Here is a 16726-nt window from a genome sequence, read left to right on the forward strand (position 1 = left end):
TGGCAGCTTTTAATGTTGTGGTTAAGTTTTATCAGTTTTTTTTTTAACCTTTAATGAGTTTTACTGCCGTGACACAGCATTGTGGTATCTTGTTTGCATGGTCTATTGTTTGCAGCCAAGCTGAGTTGGATGGTGGACTCCTGTTATGTGCACACATTGCACATGACCATAGAGTCTTCCACAATGATTGCGCAGAGGTAGGCAGGTAGACAGGCTGAATGGCAAGCAGATCCTTTTATTCGGCCCGTGTTACAAACTGCAACTGTACTTGCCCTCCTCGCCACAAGAAGACACCACTGGTTCAGTGTGCTAGTGAGTACTTCCCACCTTATAAATAGAGGGCTGGACTGGACTACCTCCACTTTGATGAGTTGTATGTGCTTGCCATTTGTCTTTTGATGACCCTTTAATGTGAGTAGGAGTTACTTTGTATTATTTCAATTATAGTATGGCAATCATCATAGCAAGAACACTGAAATCATTTTTTGGATAATTAAATGGGTAAATGATGACAATCCTTGTTTCCAGTGTGAACCTTCTATCCATAACAATCCAAGTGAAATGATTGGCTGGGCTTATTACAGGCCTGTGACTGCTACTGATTCTGGAGTTGTTTTCAGAACATTTGATTTATTGATTTCTGTTGGGATGTAAAGAGAACTTTTACAATACTATTATACTTACTATTATAACCAAAATACATCTGAAATACATTACCTAGCTTTAATCATGACCATGACTTTTCAAAAATCTTAACCAAGTAGCTTCAACTTTAAACATAGAGGTGACTGAGCAGAAAACCCTCATATCCCAACTTAATGAGAAGAAGTAAGCCAATACTGTTGCCAGTTTCACATACCCCAATTTAAAGGCTGAATTTATAATGAGAATTGTCATTCCAAATATAACAAATGTCCTCACTATTGATAATTATCTTTCACACTGTCAATCCACTGGAGAGCTTTTAAATCCATGTCTTCAGGTTTCTGGATAATTTACAGATCAGTATTTTCAGTAGGAAGTCTTTCCAAAGAGCTTCAGTGTGTTCTGTATATTATCCAAACAAATGCTGCTGCTTTATTGTTTTGATATAACTTTTACATCCTAAGAATATCTCAAAACCTTGAAAATAAAACAAAAGCTATCTACATGGCTAGTTAGCGCAAGAGGTAAGAGGTAAAACATCTTCTTCTGCTATTTGAGTTATAATAAGCTAAGAAACCTTAAAGTTAAACATTTATTTTTTATTCATAACTAACACTCTTTAAGGGCATAAATCCACGATTGTACTTTGCAGAAACGTTTTCGTGTTCTGATTTCTACCCATCTTTCTTCAGTGCAAACACCAAGTGATGCATTTCAATGCTTGGGTTTTCTCAGCAACGTCTAAGCCCAGGCGTGATTGAAGGAGAAAGTTGTTGTTCAGTTAGATGAATAGGCAACAGGAGAGGAGAGCATGCGGAAGGGTGATGTCAGGAGTCTCAGTCTGGAGGAGTTTTTGTTCCTGTGGGCTCTTGTCCAGTTTTTCATACTGAGAGTGGATACCTAGATGGAATACTAATGGCTAGCTTTGTCTCAATCAGTCTTTGTCTGGATCACTGGATTCTGGGCTTTAGGGATGTTACTCCAGCAGTCCCACTCTCAAGTACATCAGTCTCTGTGTGTAAGTCTAGACAGGTGTGTCTAAAGCCACACTTGGCAAGATGTTAAAGGATTACTCTGGTTGTGATGGCTTGAGTTGGGACCAGGAAGCAGAGCTACTGTCTTACACACTTCTCTGCACTTCCATTAGAACAGTCACCCACCCAAAACCCCATAGAGACAGTGTCTGTCCCCCGACCACCTAAATTATTTAAAGAAATAAAAAAAAGAGGAATTAAACATAAAAACCTAATAAAAATTAAAACCAACTCCTCAGTACCACAAAATAAGAGAATGAAATGTGGGCTGTTCTCTGTCAGGTCTCTGTCCTCTAAAGCTGTTTTAGTTAATGAATTAATATCAGATTATAATATTGATTTACTTTGTCTTACTGAGACCTGGTTGTCCCGCAAGGAGTATGTTAGCCTAAATGAATCCCCCCCCCGTCATATTAATACTCACATTCCTCGAGGCACAGGCCGAGGAGGTGGAGTAGCAGCCATATGTGATTTGAGCGTTTTAATGGACCCTAAACCTAAACTAAATTATAATTCATTTGAAAGCCTTGTTCTTTGTCTTTCTCACCCAAACTGGAAAACACTGCAGCCAGTTCTATTTGTTATAGTGTACCGCGCTCCTGGACCGTACTCTGATTTTATATTCAATTCAATTTTCAATTCAATTTTATTTGTATAGTGTCAACTGAATTCTCTGAGTTTTTATCAAGTTTAGTCCTTAAATCAGATAACGTAATTATTGTAGGTGATTTTAATATTCATGTGGATGTTGAAAATTACAGCCTTAGTAATGCATTTATATCCTTAATAGACTCAATTGGCTTCTGTCAGAGTGTAATTAAACCAAGTCATTGTTTTAATCACACTCTTGACCTTGTTCTATCATATGGCATTGATATTGAACATTTAATAGTCTTCCCACATAATCCTTTTCTATCTGACCATTATTTAATAACTTTTGAATTTCTATTATTAGATTATAAGCCATTAGGCAAAACTTCCTACAGCAGATGTCTATCTGACAGTGCTGTGGCTAAAGTTAAGGAGGAGATTCCATCAGTGTTTAATTCAATGCCATGTCTGTATATAACAGAGTCCTATAACAACTTTAGTCCCTCCGAAATTGATAATCTTGTTAATAGTGCTGCAGGCTCACTAGGATTAACATTAGATTCTATCGCTCCTATAAAAAGGAAAATATTAAAACCTAGGAGATTAGCACTGTGGTACAACCACCAAACCTGCCAATTGAAGCAAAAAACAAGGAAAACGGAAAGGAAATGGCGCTCTTCCAAAATAGTTGGATTATCGCTGAATTTGGCAAGATAATCTTAAAATTTATAGAAAGGCCCTCCATAATGCCAGAGGAGCCTATTACTCAGCACTAATAGAAGAAAATAAGAACAACCCTAGGTTCCTCTTCAGCACTGTAGCCAGGCTGACAGAGAGTCACAGCTCTATTGAGCCACATATCCCCATAAACTTAAGTAGCAATGACTTCATGAGCTTCTTTTATAAGAAAATTATTACTATTAGAGAGAAAATTAGTCACCAAATGCCCTCAACAGGTATCACTGGCTCTCCAAATTCAGGAACTTTAACTAATGTAAAATCAGATATATATTTAGACTGTTTTTCTGCTATCAATCTTCATCAGTTAACTTTAATAATTTCTTCATCGAAGTCATCAACCTGTCTATTAGACCCGATCCCAACTAGGCTGCTTAAAGAAGTTGTACCCTTAATTGGCACTTCTTTACTGGATATGATTAATCTTTCTTTATTATCAGGATATGTGCCACAGTCCTTTAAAGTAGCTGTAATTAAACCCCTTCTTAAAAAGCCCACTCTTGACCCAGGGGTTTTAGCCAACTATAGACCGATTTCTAACCTCCCATTCCTCTTTAAGATTCTGGAGAAAGTAGTCGCCAAACAGTCGTGTGACTTTCTACATAACAATAGTTTATTTGAGGATTTTCAGTCAAGATTTAGAGTTCATCACAGCACAAAGACAGCTCTAGTTAAAGTTAATAATGACCTTTTGATTGCTTCAGACAATGGACTTGTCTCTGTACTTGTATTATTAGATCTTAGTGCTGCATTTGACACCATTGACCATAATATTCTTTTACAGAGACTTGAGCATCAAATTGGCATTAAAGGAACCGCACTAAGCTGGTTTAAGTCATACTTATCAGATCGTTCGCAGTTTGTACATGTTAACGATGAATCTTCAATAAATACTACAGTAAGTCATGGAGTTCCACAAGGTTCTGTACTTGGACCAATACTATTTACTTTATATATGCTCCCTTTAGGCAACATTATTAGGAATCACTCCATTAACTTTCATTGCTATGCAGATGATACGCAGTTATATCTATCGATCAAGCCCGATAAAATTAATCAATTATCTAAATTACAAACATGTCTTAAGGACATAAAATCCTGGATGAGCTGCAATTTTCTGATGTTAAACTCAGAAGAAAATTATATTAATAAGAATAGAAAAGCCTTATTATCACAAAGCCAATAAAAATGTCCAATAGTTGGTATACCTTTATATGTACGAGCATTAAGATGATTATCAACTAACACAGTTTCGCCATTTTGAAATGTGATATTAGTAAGGTTAGGCCCAGGTGGATTTAGACTAGCAATAGGGTTTAGCACATCGGGACACTCCCATAAACTGACCACTACCATTTCAACATACATTTTCTGATGTTAAACTCAGAAAAAAACAGAATTCTTGTACTTGGCCCCAAAAACCTTAGAGACTCCCTGTCTAAAGATAGAGCTACTCTAGATGGCATTACCTGGGCCTCTAGCACCACTGTCAGGAATCTTGGAGTTATCTTTGATCAGGACATGTCATTTAATTCCCACATAAAGCAAATCTCCAGGACTGCCTTCTTTCATTTACATAATATTACAAAAATTAGACACATCCTGACACAGACAGATGCAGAAAAACTAATCCATGCATTTGTTACTTCTAGGCTGGATAACTGCAGTTCTTTATTATCAGGCGGCCCCAATAAGTCCATTAAGATGCTCCAATTAATCCAAAACGCTGCAGCACGAGTACTGACAGGAACTAGGAAAAGAGATCGCATCTCTCCTGTACTAGCTTCTCTGCACTGGCTCCCTGGAAAATTTAGAATAGCATTTAAAATCCTCCTCCTCACCTACAAAGCCCTTCATGGTCAGGTCCTTTCATATCTTAAAGAGCTCATAATACCCTATTACCCCACTAGAACACTGCATTCTCTGAATGCAGGGCTACTTGTGGTTCCTATAGTCTCTAAAAGTAGAACAGGAGCCAGAGCCTTCAGTTACCAAGCTCCTCTCCTGTGGAACCAGCTTCCAGTTGTGGTTTGGGAGGCAGACACCCTCTCCACATTCAAGAGTAGGCTTAAGACGTTCCTCTTTGATAAAGCTTATAGTTAGGGCTGGATCAGGTGAGTCCTGAACCATCCCTTAGTTATGCTGCTATAGGCCTAGACTATCGGGGGATTTCCCATGGTGCACTGAGCTCCTCTCTTCCTCTCCCTCTCTTTCTGCACTCATTCATGTCCCATTAATGCATGTTACTAACTTCACTTCTTCCCCGGAGTTCTTGTGCTTTCTCATCTCGCAGGTTCTCATGGATCCTGGTGGAGCCTCCTGCCATGGTCCTGCTTGACTGCCATTGCTAATATCACTGATATTATTGTTATTATTATTATTATTACTATTATTATTACTACAGATACTATTATTACTATTGTCACTGCTCATTGTCCCCCATCGTTGCTGTTGTCGTCGTCGTCATCATCTTCTTCATGTTCATCATCGTCATTCACTACTATTGGCAGAGTTGTTGCTACTGTTGTTGCTGTGCAACTGTCTGTCTGTCTCTCTCTGTCTCTCTCTCTCTCACCCCAAATGTTCGAGACAGATGACCCCCCCACCTAGAGCCGAAGGATCTGTCCTAGGTTTCTGCCTCTTAACAGGCAGTTTTTCCTTGCCCCCGTCGCCAAGTGCTTGCTCATGGTGGTACTGTTGGGTCTCTGTAAATAATGTTATAAAGAGTTTCGGTCTAGACCTGCTCCATTTGAAAAGTGTCCTGAGATAACTTCTGTATGAATTGGCGCTATACAAATAAAATTGAATTGAATTGAATTAAAAATAAGTCAGAAGGAATCTCAGACAGGTTATAAACAAGCTAACAGTTTAGCCTAACTTATTTTGATGAGTAACCGAAGGTGCACTGTTAATTGAACAGTAACAATTTATCCAAATGGTCATTGTAAACATGGAGACTCTAATTGCTCTGAATTTACACAGTTCAGGCACTGCATGAAGGAGTGAGATGTCACTTCCTGTGTCCACTCGCTAGTGATTGCCCACTAATGAGACGTTTTGTTCACTATATCAGGTGTAGCTCAAAACATTAAAATGTCATGTAAATGTGACATTAATTGTCACAGGAGGTTTACTTCCCATTGCCAATAGGGGGCACTATGACAACATATTGGCATGTACATGTGTTCAGGCTAGGACTCTTATCAGTAGTGAAGTTTGGGGCAGATTGGAGAAAATTTAGTAAAGAACTTCGAAAGTTGATCCATCCAATTCTCTAGAAGGAGTAGGAGGAGTTCTCTAGAAGTACATTGCGTTTAAATTCCCAAAAAATGACTCAAATTCAAAATGGCTGATTTCCTGTTCTGTTTGGGGTATTGCTGTATAATACATGTGCGTACCAAAATGTAATTAATTTGCTACAATAAAGTAGAAACTGGAGTTGTACTAGCAAATCAAACCATCTCATTACAACAAGTCGACAAATAAGTCATACTTTTTTCTGAATTTAAGATGCTGTATGTATGTCAGTGATGGGAAATCATAAATGAGTGATTTGCTTGAGTCACTGGTGTCCACAGTTTATTTACCATTGTCATGTTGTTTGGTATTTGACAGTGTTCACATCTGTGGCCTATACAATTACTTTGTCATCAATCTGTTAATCTGCAGATGCCTGTGAAAAGCATTCGGCAGGTGCATTATGCATACAGATGCATGATGTCAAAGGGCATACAAAAGCGTTTCAAGCATGTTGCACAAAACCACCAGATGAAAACCATACAAACAGGCAAACTTTACGGTTTACTGTACAATGATTGCATGAGTAGTACTAATCTTTTATTGACTACGAAGTGCAGCAATAAAACAGATGCTCCAGTTAACTTTAGAGAGTCGTATAGAAGGCATACAGAAGGGCTATGTGGTAAAAATGTCTGCTGCCCCTGCTGCTCTTGATGAACTCTCTGTGCCAAATGCTTGACAGTGCTTGCGTAAGTAGGGTTCTTTTAAAAAATGACTGCATTTACATGACAAAGGCAGATGGCTTCAGGGTACTAAAGAAGGAGGGTGGGCTGGTAGTGGTGATAGGGGGGGGCGCCTGAAGCGAGGCAGTAGACAGGCTGGGACTCTTGGACAGACGCACTGGGATCGCTGGCTCTCTCCCAGTCAGAAGACCAGAAACGGCTGGAAATGCTGGATATTGAAGCCGAGGCAGTGGATGAGGAGTCTGGACCAGATTTGGGCTTGATCGTAGCACACATGGAGCTTGTTCCAAGATTACTCAGAGATACTTTTTGCTGCTTTGGAGAAAAATGGGGATTCTACAACTGAGAGTGCAACAATGAATACACTAAAGATTTCTTTTAAACTACCAGTTGAAGAGTGACACACTAAAATGCTTCTGGCTTGCCTTGCCATGCAATACTTTAAGCTGCACTTGAAATATTATTGGCTTAAACACCCATAATCAATAAGATCTTGTATTTACTTTGTGACTCGACAGAGATACAGACCTTTTTCTAAAGGGAAGTACATCTGCATCCATTAGAAATATTTTCTAGGTAAGCTCAGGATATTTCAGTTGGAGACTACACTGGCTTAGAGATGACTGGAGCCCTGCATACTGGATTCATACTCTTCTTCTTTCTGGTAATAACATTCTTATTCTATACTATATAACGAGCCATTTGATTCATTCTTTAACTCACTTACTTACTTACTACTTACTTTTGTTGTTGGATTGTTGATTGTCTCTGTAACTTTGGTTCATTTTAATACCAAGGATGCTGCTTATAGAGTATTACATGTGCAGGGACCAGCTCCACAGCAACTGTTAAAATAATAAAATAAACTCTTTCTCCTGTAGGTGGTATGTGAGAGTGAGCCAACACATGCTGGGCCAGACAGAGTGGGGGATTCACGTGGTGAGACTGTTAATCACTTTTAGTGGCCATATAGTGGCCAGCAGTTTTAATTCACAGTACTGTCTTCTGTTCGTCCACTTGATCCATCAAAAAAATCATTAAATAAGTTTTTGATGAATGCCTTATTATTTTTTATACATGCTTTTTTTTTGATTGTTTTCTGTGTCTGACTCCTCAGGACAATCCAGTCTGGTCCATCTAACTTCTCATTGGGCCTTCCAGCTGGTCAATGACTCACTAGCCCACTCCAGGGCTGAGAGCATCTGCAGAGGCCAGTTCAGCTCCCTTGCCACCCTGGACCAATCAGAGGACCGGGAAGGAGCCTTGGAGCTGCTTCGCCAGACCGGACCTCTCTCACCTATTTGGGTCAGGAATCCCAGCAAAGCAGCCTCCAAGCCTGTGGCCCTCTCCAAACAATGTGAGTGCAATCAGTGCTTCTACGAGCTAATAAAGTAAGAAAGGCAATAAAACATGATGACTTCTTCTTCTGCTCTTGTTTAGATTTACAGTTCTCAGCTCTAAGCTTCCCAAAGGAATCCCGTGAGGGCTTTGCTCGTGTCAACATGCCCTTTCCTGCCCTGTCGTCCGTCAGTGTGTGTGTTCGTGTTCAATGGAACCCAGTTTGGAATGAGGTGTCCACCATCTTCTCCTACGCTGCGCCTGTCTTTACCAATGAGTTCCAACTACGAGGCCAAGTGGACATGCTGGGACGCATCCTCCTGGCACTCATCATCCATGGGAAGCACCTGCCGTACAAGGCATCCTTCCCCAACGACGGAGCTTGGCATCACATCTGTGTGACGTGGCACCGGAGCAGCGGCCACTGGGCTATCTATGTGGATGGGGACAGGAAGGACATGGGCTCAGGCACAGACACTTCCAGGGATATTTACGGAGATGGGATATTCATTCTGGGTCAGGACCAAGATTCATTTGGAGGGAATTTCACAGAGCCCTTTTTTGGAAATATCACTGACCTGAATGTTTGGAATATGTCTCTGGAAAAAAGCCATGTTCTTGCCTTCAACGCATGTTCACCCATGGCCCAGGAAATGCTTTACAGTTGGAATCTTGATCACCTAAGCAGTCATCCAGTGGTCCAAGAGGTGCAGGTCCTTATGTTTTGCCTAGGTAAGATCACATTTTGTATATGCTCCCATTTCAGGGACAATTTCTGTCAAGTCAGTATCTCATAATGGTTGACAAGGCTGACCTTTTCCAAAGTGTCCATCAAATGTCTCTGTTATATTCAATCTTCCTGCCTCAATCTGGAGGACAAAATACATTTCTCAGTAGGAGAGAGGCACAAAATGACAGTTTGAATCCAGTTTGAGTAATGGATCCATGAATTTAAAGGCTTATCGCACGGCAAAACTCTGTGAATTAATTTATAAAACTGTGAAACTGGATTTGACAACTCTAGAAAGTTATCCCTATGACAATCTTTTTATCTTTTGCACGTTTGATTGGCTGTCTTGCCATGGTCTTGCCAGATGTGTGAACCAGGTTCAACTTTTCACTCAGCTGAAGCATTGCACTGGAACACAGGCTGGGTCATTGCAGTAACCTCATTCAAAAAAACGAGGGGGCTTCCTTTAACAGAACTGACGTCACAACTTTGAGTTGCATATATTTGATTGGCTTACAGTGTCTTGCCAAATGACATTGCATTGTGCGGAAAGTTGAGGCAGTTCAACTTTTTCTGGCTGGCACTACGTTTATTTTACTACTAACTCTAGTCAGTTGTGGTGAGTTCACACCACATGCTTTGGGTTTTTTTAGTCCTTTTTCATAAGGTATCCTAGCGTATCCTGATTTATTCCATTTGGGTTATGTTTGTAGTTTTGACTGCCCTTTCTTTCTGTAATAATATCATTGTACTCACTTAATTGCTCCTCCGGGTCAAAGGGACAGGAAAAAAGGAGAAATGAAATAAAAACCCAGATCAATGAAAATGATTTCAAAAAAGGAGAAAGGTATGTTACCCAAACTATCATATAGCCCAAATTGACTATATATACTGTATATACTTCTACCTCATCTTCTTACCATAGTTGTGCATGCACACAGTGTTCCTGTTCAATGAAGGATTACTTAATTGGGGCGGCTGTGGCTCAGAGGCAGAGCGGGTCGTTCCTTAATCGGAAGGTTGTGGGTTTGATCCCCGGCTCCTAGTGCCACATGTCGAAGTATCCTTGAGCAAGATACTGAACCCCAAATTGCTCCCGATCGTGCATCGGTGTGTGAATGTGTATGAATGTTAGTTTCTGTTCGATGGACTTTACCATCACTGAGTGAATGTGTGTGAAAGGGTGAATGTGGCATGCAGTGTGAAAGCGCTTTGAGTGGTTGGAAGACTAGAAAGGTGCTATACAAGTACAGGTCCATTTACCATTTACAGACATGTCAGTTTCACCTCCAAGATAATCTGGATAAACCCATCTGATTGTCTGCTTGCTGACTGCTTGAGTAATTAAAATTACTATCTTGATATGTTGGATTAGAATAGGCATGATGCAAAGAAAAAGACACAAAAAGACACAGCATGAACAGCATTCAAGACTTGAATTAAAGTGTTTCAACGTTTTAGTATGTCACTTCCATAAATTTGGAGGACTCAGAGGAGTCTAAGTCAGAGCAGCAGATGTCTCCTGATTTTTAGTCCATATCCTATATTGCCCATAATGCAACTGATAGCGTCTCTCAAGAGGCATCATCAAAGTTATTTTCTCAGACTAAACTAAGTTCCTCAAGTGCCACAGAAGACATTATACACCTGTTTACACAGGCTGAGTAAGATCCTCTTGACATCCTTTGGCTGATGGAATTATATTGTTTCTCACCAGATTCACTAGAGTTACCTGTGAGTTACTGTTAGAAGGCTACATAGAATATCAAATTATTTTAATGTCATAATACTGAAGGCTTTGATTACTATAGAGTGTTCTTGGCCCCCATAAGTTATAACCATTGGTAAGAAGGGTACACAGTTAACTTTAACATTGCTTCCTTTAAAATACTATATGTATAAAAAAAATAATAAATACATATTTCTCAAATTCTCTTGTACAAGGAAGAAACAAAAGCAGTTGTTTCAGCTATGCACCTGCATGGTGGTCTATGAAAAATTCATATGATATTGGAAATTAAAACTGGCATACCAATTCATTCAGTATATTGCCCAGCGCTAACTTTAGCATAAATCACCATTTTGCAAAAAGGATCATAAACAAAGTTGACTACCTGCTCTTGTAGTACATTTTTTACCTTTCTCTTGACTATTTGTTCTCGATGTTAATGTATTTGCATATTGTATTATTCTTGTTTTGTCCATATAGCATTGATTTTCAGTCATAATATTCTGTGTGGGGCAGCTTCCATCTATTTCTTATTTCCTTACCCTGTAGTTATACCTTTTATCATTCCAGATCAGTAGGGGAAGCATTACTTATCTAGTAGTTGCTCTAAGTTTCCTGTGTCATTCAGGAATAATTCCTCCCTAAAGAGGACAGAACCAGACAGTGTAAAACTGAACAGTCTGACACAGAGACACCTCTAAAAATACATTAGGATGACTGAGCAGACAGAATGAAGGGGAGTGGAAGTGAGACAGAGAGGCAGGAAGGGAGGGATGGATGGATGGTGGGCATTCCTACAGCTCCAGGCAGCAGTGCGGGGGCAGCTTGGGGAAGAACAAAGCTCCATACAATGGTGAACAGAAACTCCCTCACTGTCTGACTTTCTTTTTCCCTCACAATATCCATGCAGTCAGTTTTTTTTACAATAACAATTCAAGCTTTAATAAGTATCCTAACATATTTGTATTTATAATAAATTCATGATTCTTTAATTTGCTGTTGACCCTCAGTGACCCTTAAATGCCATCTTTCCTTTGAGCTAAATCTCACCCGTTGCTCCAAATTTTCATCACTGAAGACATTTAGACATACTCAAGCTCACTCTTGTTGTGTTGTGTGTCACTGTGTGTATGAATGTGTGATCTTATAAATGTGTGAGTAGCAGTGCACCAGCAGATGGAGCTGCAGGGCTGCAGGACGCTGCAGAGCTGGTCAGATGAGCAGCCATTGTTCGGCCTGACGGACTGTTCTGATCCACTGCCGTTCATCTGCAGGAGCAGCAGAGGTGAGCCTCACACTCTCCAAATGTTAATATTAATGATAGAATGCAAGTGGTAATGATTACTGGATACAGTGACTCTAAAGCAATACATTATGGTGTAGTCTGCATAAAGCGATAGACAAAAGCTGTAGTGTATATATATGATCTCTAACATTCACTTTAAAATCAAAGTCTAACAATGCAGTGAGAACATTAAAGCTGATTTTTATCAGAATCAAGATAAATTCATAGATTTTTATCCAGAGCCGTAGCCAGGATTTTATAAATCCTGAGGTCATGAGTCTAAATACCCCAAATGCCCCCACAGAAATAGTTAATAAACTTAAGAATTATTATTACTGAGGAGCTGACTGTGCTCTCAAAGCAATTAACTTAACCAGCAGTAGTGGTGCACTGAGTGCGCTGCAGACTTTGTTTTACCCTGGGTTTCACCTCTTAGGCTGCATCAGTGGTTCCCTTCAGAAGCTGAAAGAGTTCACAACCCACCACACCAACATTTTTATCAATCATTACCAATGATCGGGTGAGAAACTTTATTATCCAAGTTGAATTTCAGTGAAATAAAGGTCAGCATAATAGCATAGGCTATCGCTCTATGCCCCGCCCCACAGTTTGAGAACCACTGGGCTACGCTCAGGCTAACATACCTTTATTGGTCAAAGTTGTTGAGGTTGTATGCGCCTGAAAGGAATATGCACAGACTCTATTCAGAGCTGAAAAATGGACTCCAAATTATAACTACATTTATATTTAAAGTCAATATTCTAATAAAAAGTTGCGAGAATTGAACATCAGTCAAAGATAAGACAGTGAAGCACAGTGCTCTTTGTAGTGAAGACACAAATAATAAGAGATTGTACATATACAGAGGTTTACATAGCATTTCTATTTTTCAATAACTAGCTTTTGTCATCATTATACAATAACTACAGCCCTGTTTTTACCCCTGCCTTTAAAAGAAGAAATATGGCAAATTCACTGACATGCTGTTTTGTTTACTGTATAATCTTGCTGAAACACAATAGGCTATAGATATGAGATTTGTTTATGTAGTGGTATATGGTAAACAGTGGCCATCTGAAAATGCTTCATGAGCTGTTATACATGATATGAAGCATTTCATTTTGGCGCTAAATAGTGTTGAGCTGTGACCTTCAGTGGTTACTGACTGATAAAATGAATAGTACAAATGTATAAAAGATTTGCCTGCTGTAAGTAAATTATAATATCTGAGCCTTATGTGAGGCAATTCTCCCTGACCCAGAGGTCAGTCTCTGCTGGCAGTGTTTTACTCTAGGATGCTTCAGCAGGCTCAGGGTTGAACTCTAAGCTAAAGAATAAGTTCTTTGTGCAGCAGAGCATCCTGCCATTACATCATCCATACTGATGTGATTGTTTTTGGCACAGAGCGATACCTGAAGATGAAGCAGATGAGTGATTCTCAGACCTCTCAGCCCACTGCCTTTATGAACCATCTGATGAAGCTTTCCAACAAAACCCAGGTAGATAACCCATACATCAGCTTTCCCTTTCTGTTTTCCAAACAGTTTGTTTTTTGTTGTTTGTTTGTCTGTTTACGGTCAAATTTCTTCTTAGCCTGTTAACCACACCTAACATCGAATTAATATTTGTCTTCAGTTCAACCAGAGACGGTTGTAAGGTGTGTTTTGGGTGGAACATTACATTTTTCCACATTTACATTCTGCAGGCAGTGCTGGGGCAGCAGCCATCAGGGCTGAGCAGCCTGGCCCAGGCATCTGCCCTGCTGGGCATCTCTGTCCAAGCCCTGGAGGACACCCAGCAGGAGGGACTGCAGCCAACAGACATGGTGTCCCTTATCCAGCTGCTGTCTCTGGCCGCTGACTTCCCCGCGCAGCCGCTCGCTGACACCACCAACCACAGCCAGGACAACATCCAGGAGCTCAGCCAGCACTTCATCAGCGTGGCCGACAGTGTCATCAGTGAAGACAACGCCCTCAAGTGGCAGGCCATCAAAGAGGTAGCACATATACAGTAGCACGGCATATTCTCACTTTCTTTCAGCCCTGAGCAATGCATGGCTCCTCACTTTATATAGAGTTTGCAAACCTATGCAGTTTGAGTGTTGTATTTACATCTGATATCAAATATCATTGACTTAAAAAAGCAAATCAATTTTTTATATTCATCCGGGAGAAATATGGGAATTTCATTAAATAGGCTACTCTACGGGCATATGGCAGAATGTAATTTGCAGCCTTGATCACTACATTAAAGCTACAGTAGGTAACTTTTATAACAATAACTTAAAAACAAAACAATCAAACATAGCTGAGAAAGATATAAAGACACTTTGGGTCGGAAGCTTTAAGATAGTTAATTGTTGAGTCTCATTTCCAGGATGTCAAAGTGTTAAAGTGTATTTGACGCCCTGGAAATAACAGTTAAGTAATCTGCAAAATAAATAAATCTTACAATAGGTGCCAGATGTAGATAGATAGATAGATAGATAGATAGATAGATAGATAGATAGATAGATAGATAGATAGATAGATAGATAGATAGATAGATAGATAGATAGATAGATAGATAGAGCACTAGAGGGCAGTATGCTTCTATAGATACACTATTGTACAAGCTCATCATCAGCAGCGGAATGATGAAGTTAGCACAGGAACAGTAGAACAGATGCTATATAGCCTCCATAAGTCAGATTTCCAAGAGGAAACAATGCTCTAACCTAGTTCAGTCAGTGCATTGCGTTCCCTCCAAACTCTATTACCAAATATTTTTTGTCACTTCTGCTTCTTTACTATTGATGTGTGCAGCTTGATGAGATTGCCTCACGACAAGTGTTGTTTCTCTCAGCGCTTGCCTCCCTTCCCCCCAGGCCTCTCAGCACTCCAAGGCCACCTCAGCCCAGACTCAATGGATGAACAGCACTCTGAAAAACTGTAGCTGTACTCATCCCTCGCTCTGCTCCCGGCTCTGTCTCCAAGGCTCAGCTCTTAGATGGGCATATTGAATTCAGAACGAGGGATTTCAAAACAGACAATGGCAAGATCCACGATTGTACCCTGCATTATAGGCCAGTCTATTGAACTGTGCGTGCCCTCTTCAGCCAAACTGTGCGGAGACTGGCAAACAGTTAACGGCGCTGAAAGCCTTTTCTTATTGTGTGGCATTTGAATAGTCATTTTGAAATGTACCTCTCTAGCTTTGACGACAGCTGCTGCTGCTAAGATGCCAATGCTTCCTGTGTTTCAGGTGGTAAACGGCCCCATGGATGTGGTCAAGAGTATTGACCAGATGGTGACCAGCCTGAGCTCTCGCTTGATGGCAGAGACTGATCACCTGACCATTCACAGCCCCAACATCAGTGAGTCACACACACACACACACACACACACACACACACACACAAACACACAGACACTGATATTAAAATGTATTAAACAAATACAGCAAAGGAATTTTGATACAAAGGGATGACACATAGGTAGGCCCTTTAGAGAACTGACTGCAATGGAAATAAGCCAAATGATGTTATACTTGACCCTTTAGAAGATACAATCCATTCACCTATTGTAACAGAATAATCACACAGTTACAGAATGGCAAACAATCATACTAAAACCACCTACAAAGGAGTTTTTGGCTTAATCAAATAGCAGTTTTTAAAAATGATAATCCATAGATTTTATATATGCTTCAAGTTCTGCTATTTATCAATATATTACAGCTTCATTTTGTAATCATATGACGATCCATGACACGACAATTGCACATTACCTTAACACCAAATTAAATCAAATGTTTCATGGTTGACATCAGCTCACTGACATGTCATGGACAATAATTATCCATAATATCTCTGCTGAGCTCAATAAGATGATCTTTCAAAAACTTACATTCTAAAGACCTCCAGTATGGCCACCAAACGGTAAATTATTTTATTTGAAAGCCCTCAACACACTTCTTCCTACACATTTGGAAGGCTGAGCTGTTTTCAGTTGGTTGCAGCCTATAACTAGATACAATGCAACTAAATCCTACAAACTGGTTACTGGCAAAAGTGGTTTATTACAGTCAGGTTTTGTTTTTGTATCTCTGGCCAAGACTGTACTCTCCAGTCTTCCTAAGTTGCGCCCCTTTTTGCTCTATGCTCCAGTTGTGCAACTTCCTCCTTTCCTCTTACTCAAATATGATATCTGCTAGGCTCATCTATGTTAAAAAGACAACTGCATTTTGAAGATGGTTAAAAGATAAAAGCCATTGGGTGCTCTAGTAGCTCACCTGGTAGAGCTTGCACTCCATGTACATAGGCAGAGTCCAGAGGCTGTGGCTTAAACCCTGACCTGTGGCCCTTTGCTGCATGTCATCTCCTCTCTCTTTCCCCTTTGTACTGAGTATTTCAGTCTGTAGGTCCTGCATCTCAGTGGGTGGCTAGGATCAACCAGGATACAATGGGGCTTCCTCAAAGACCTCACCTTGTACAGGTCGCTATGGAATGCCATTTAGGGTCATGCCTGCAATTTTACTGCACCTTTACCCTGTAGTCTTTTCCTGTTTATGAGGGTTAGTAACCAGCTAGCGAGAAAATAGACTAATTCAATAAAACAGGAATAAAATATTTTCATAAAAGTATTATGAACATTAAGACCCTTGTTAGTTAGT

General features: G+C 40.0%; 2 protein-coding genes across 2 annotated transcripts in view; both read left to right on the plus strand.

Moving 5' to 3' along the window:
- LOC127375919 (uncharacterized) overlaps positions 1-16726 on the plus strand; it is a 629637-nt gene that overhangs the window by 455513 nt on the left and 157398 nt on the right. The window lies entirely within an intron of this gene.
- Positions 7110-16726, plus strand: part of adgrd2 (adhesion G protein-coupled receptor D2) — a 44299-nt gene continuing 34682 nt past the window's right edge. The window contains exons 1-8 of the mRNA XM_051422282.1: positions 7110-7655; positions 7873-7930; positions 8109-8348; positions 8432-9061; positions 11951-12073; positions 13478-13572; positions 13779-14069; positions 15317-15428. Coding sequence (XP_051278242.1) covers positions 7611-7655; positions 7873-7930; positions 8109-8348; positions 8432-9061; positions 11951-12073; positions 13478-13572; positions 13779-14069; positions 15317-15428 — 1594 coding nt within the window. The 5' untranslated portion in view covers positions 7110-7610. The remainder of the gene's footprint in view (positions 7656-7872; positions 7931-8108; positions 8349-8431; positions 9062-11950; positions 12074-13477; positions 13573-13778; positions 14070-15316; positions 15429-16726) is intronic.

This window comes from Dicentrarchus labrax, unplaced genomic scaffold, assembly GCF_905237075.1.
Source record: "Dicentrarchus labrax unplaced genomic scaffold, dlabrax2021, whole genome shotgun sequence".
NCBI lineage: Eukaryota > Metazoa > Chordata > Actinopteri > Moronidae > Dicentrarchus > Dicentrarchus labrax.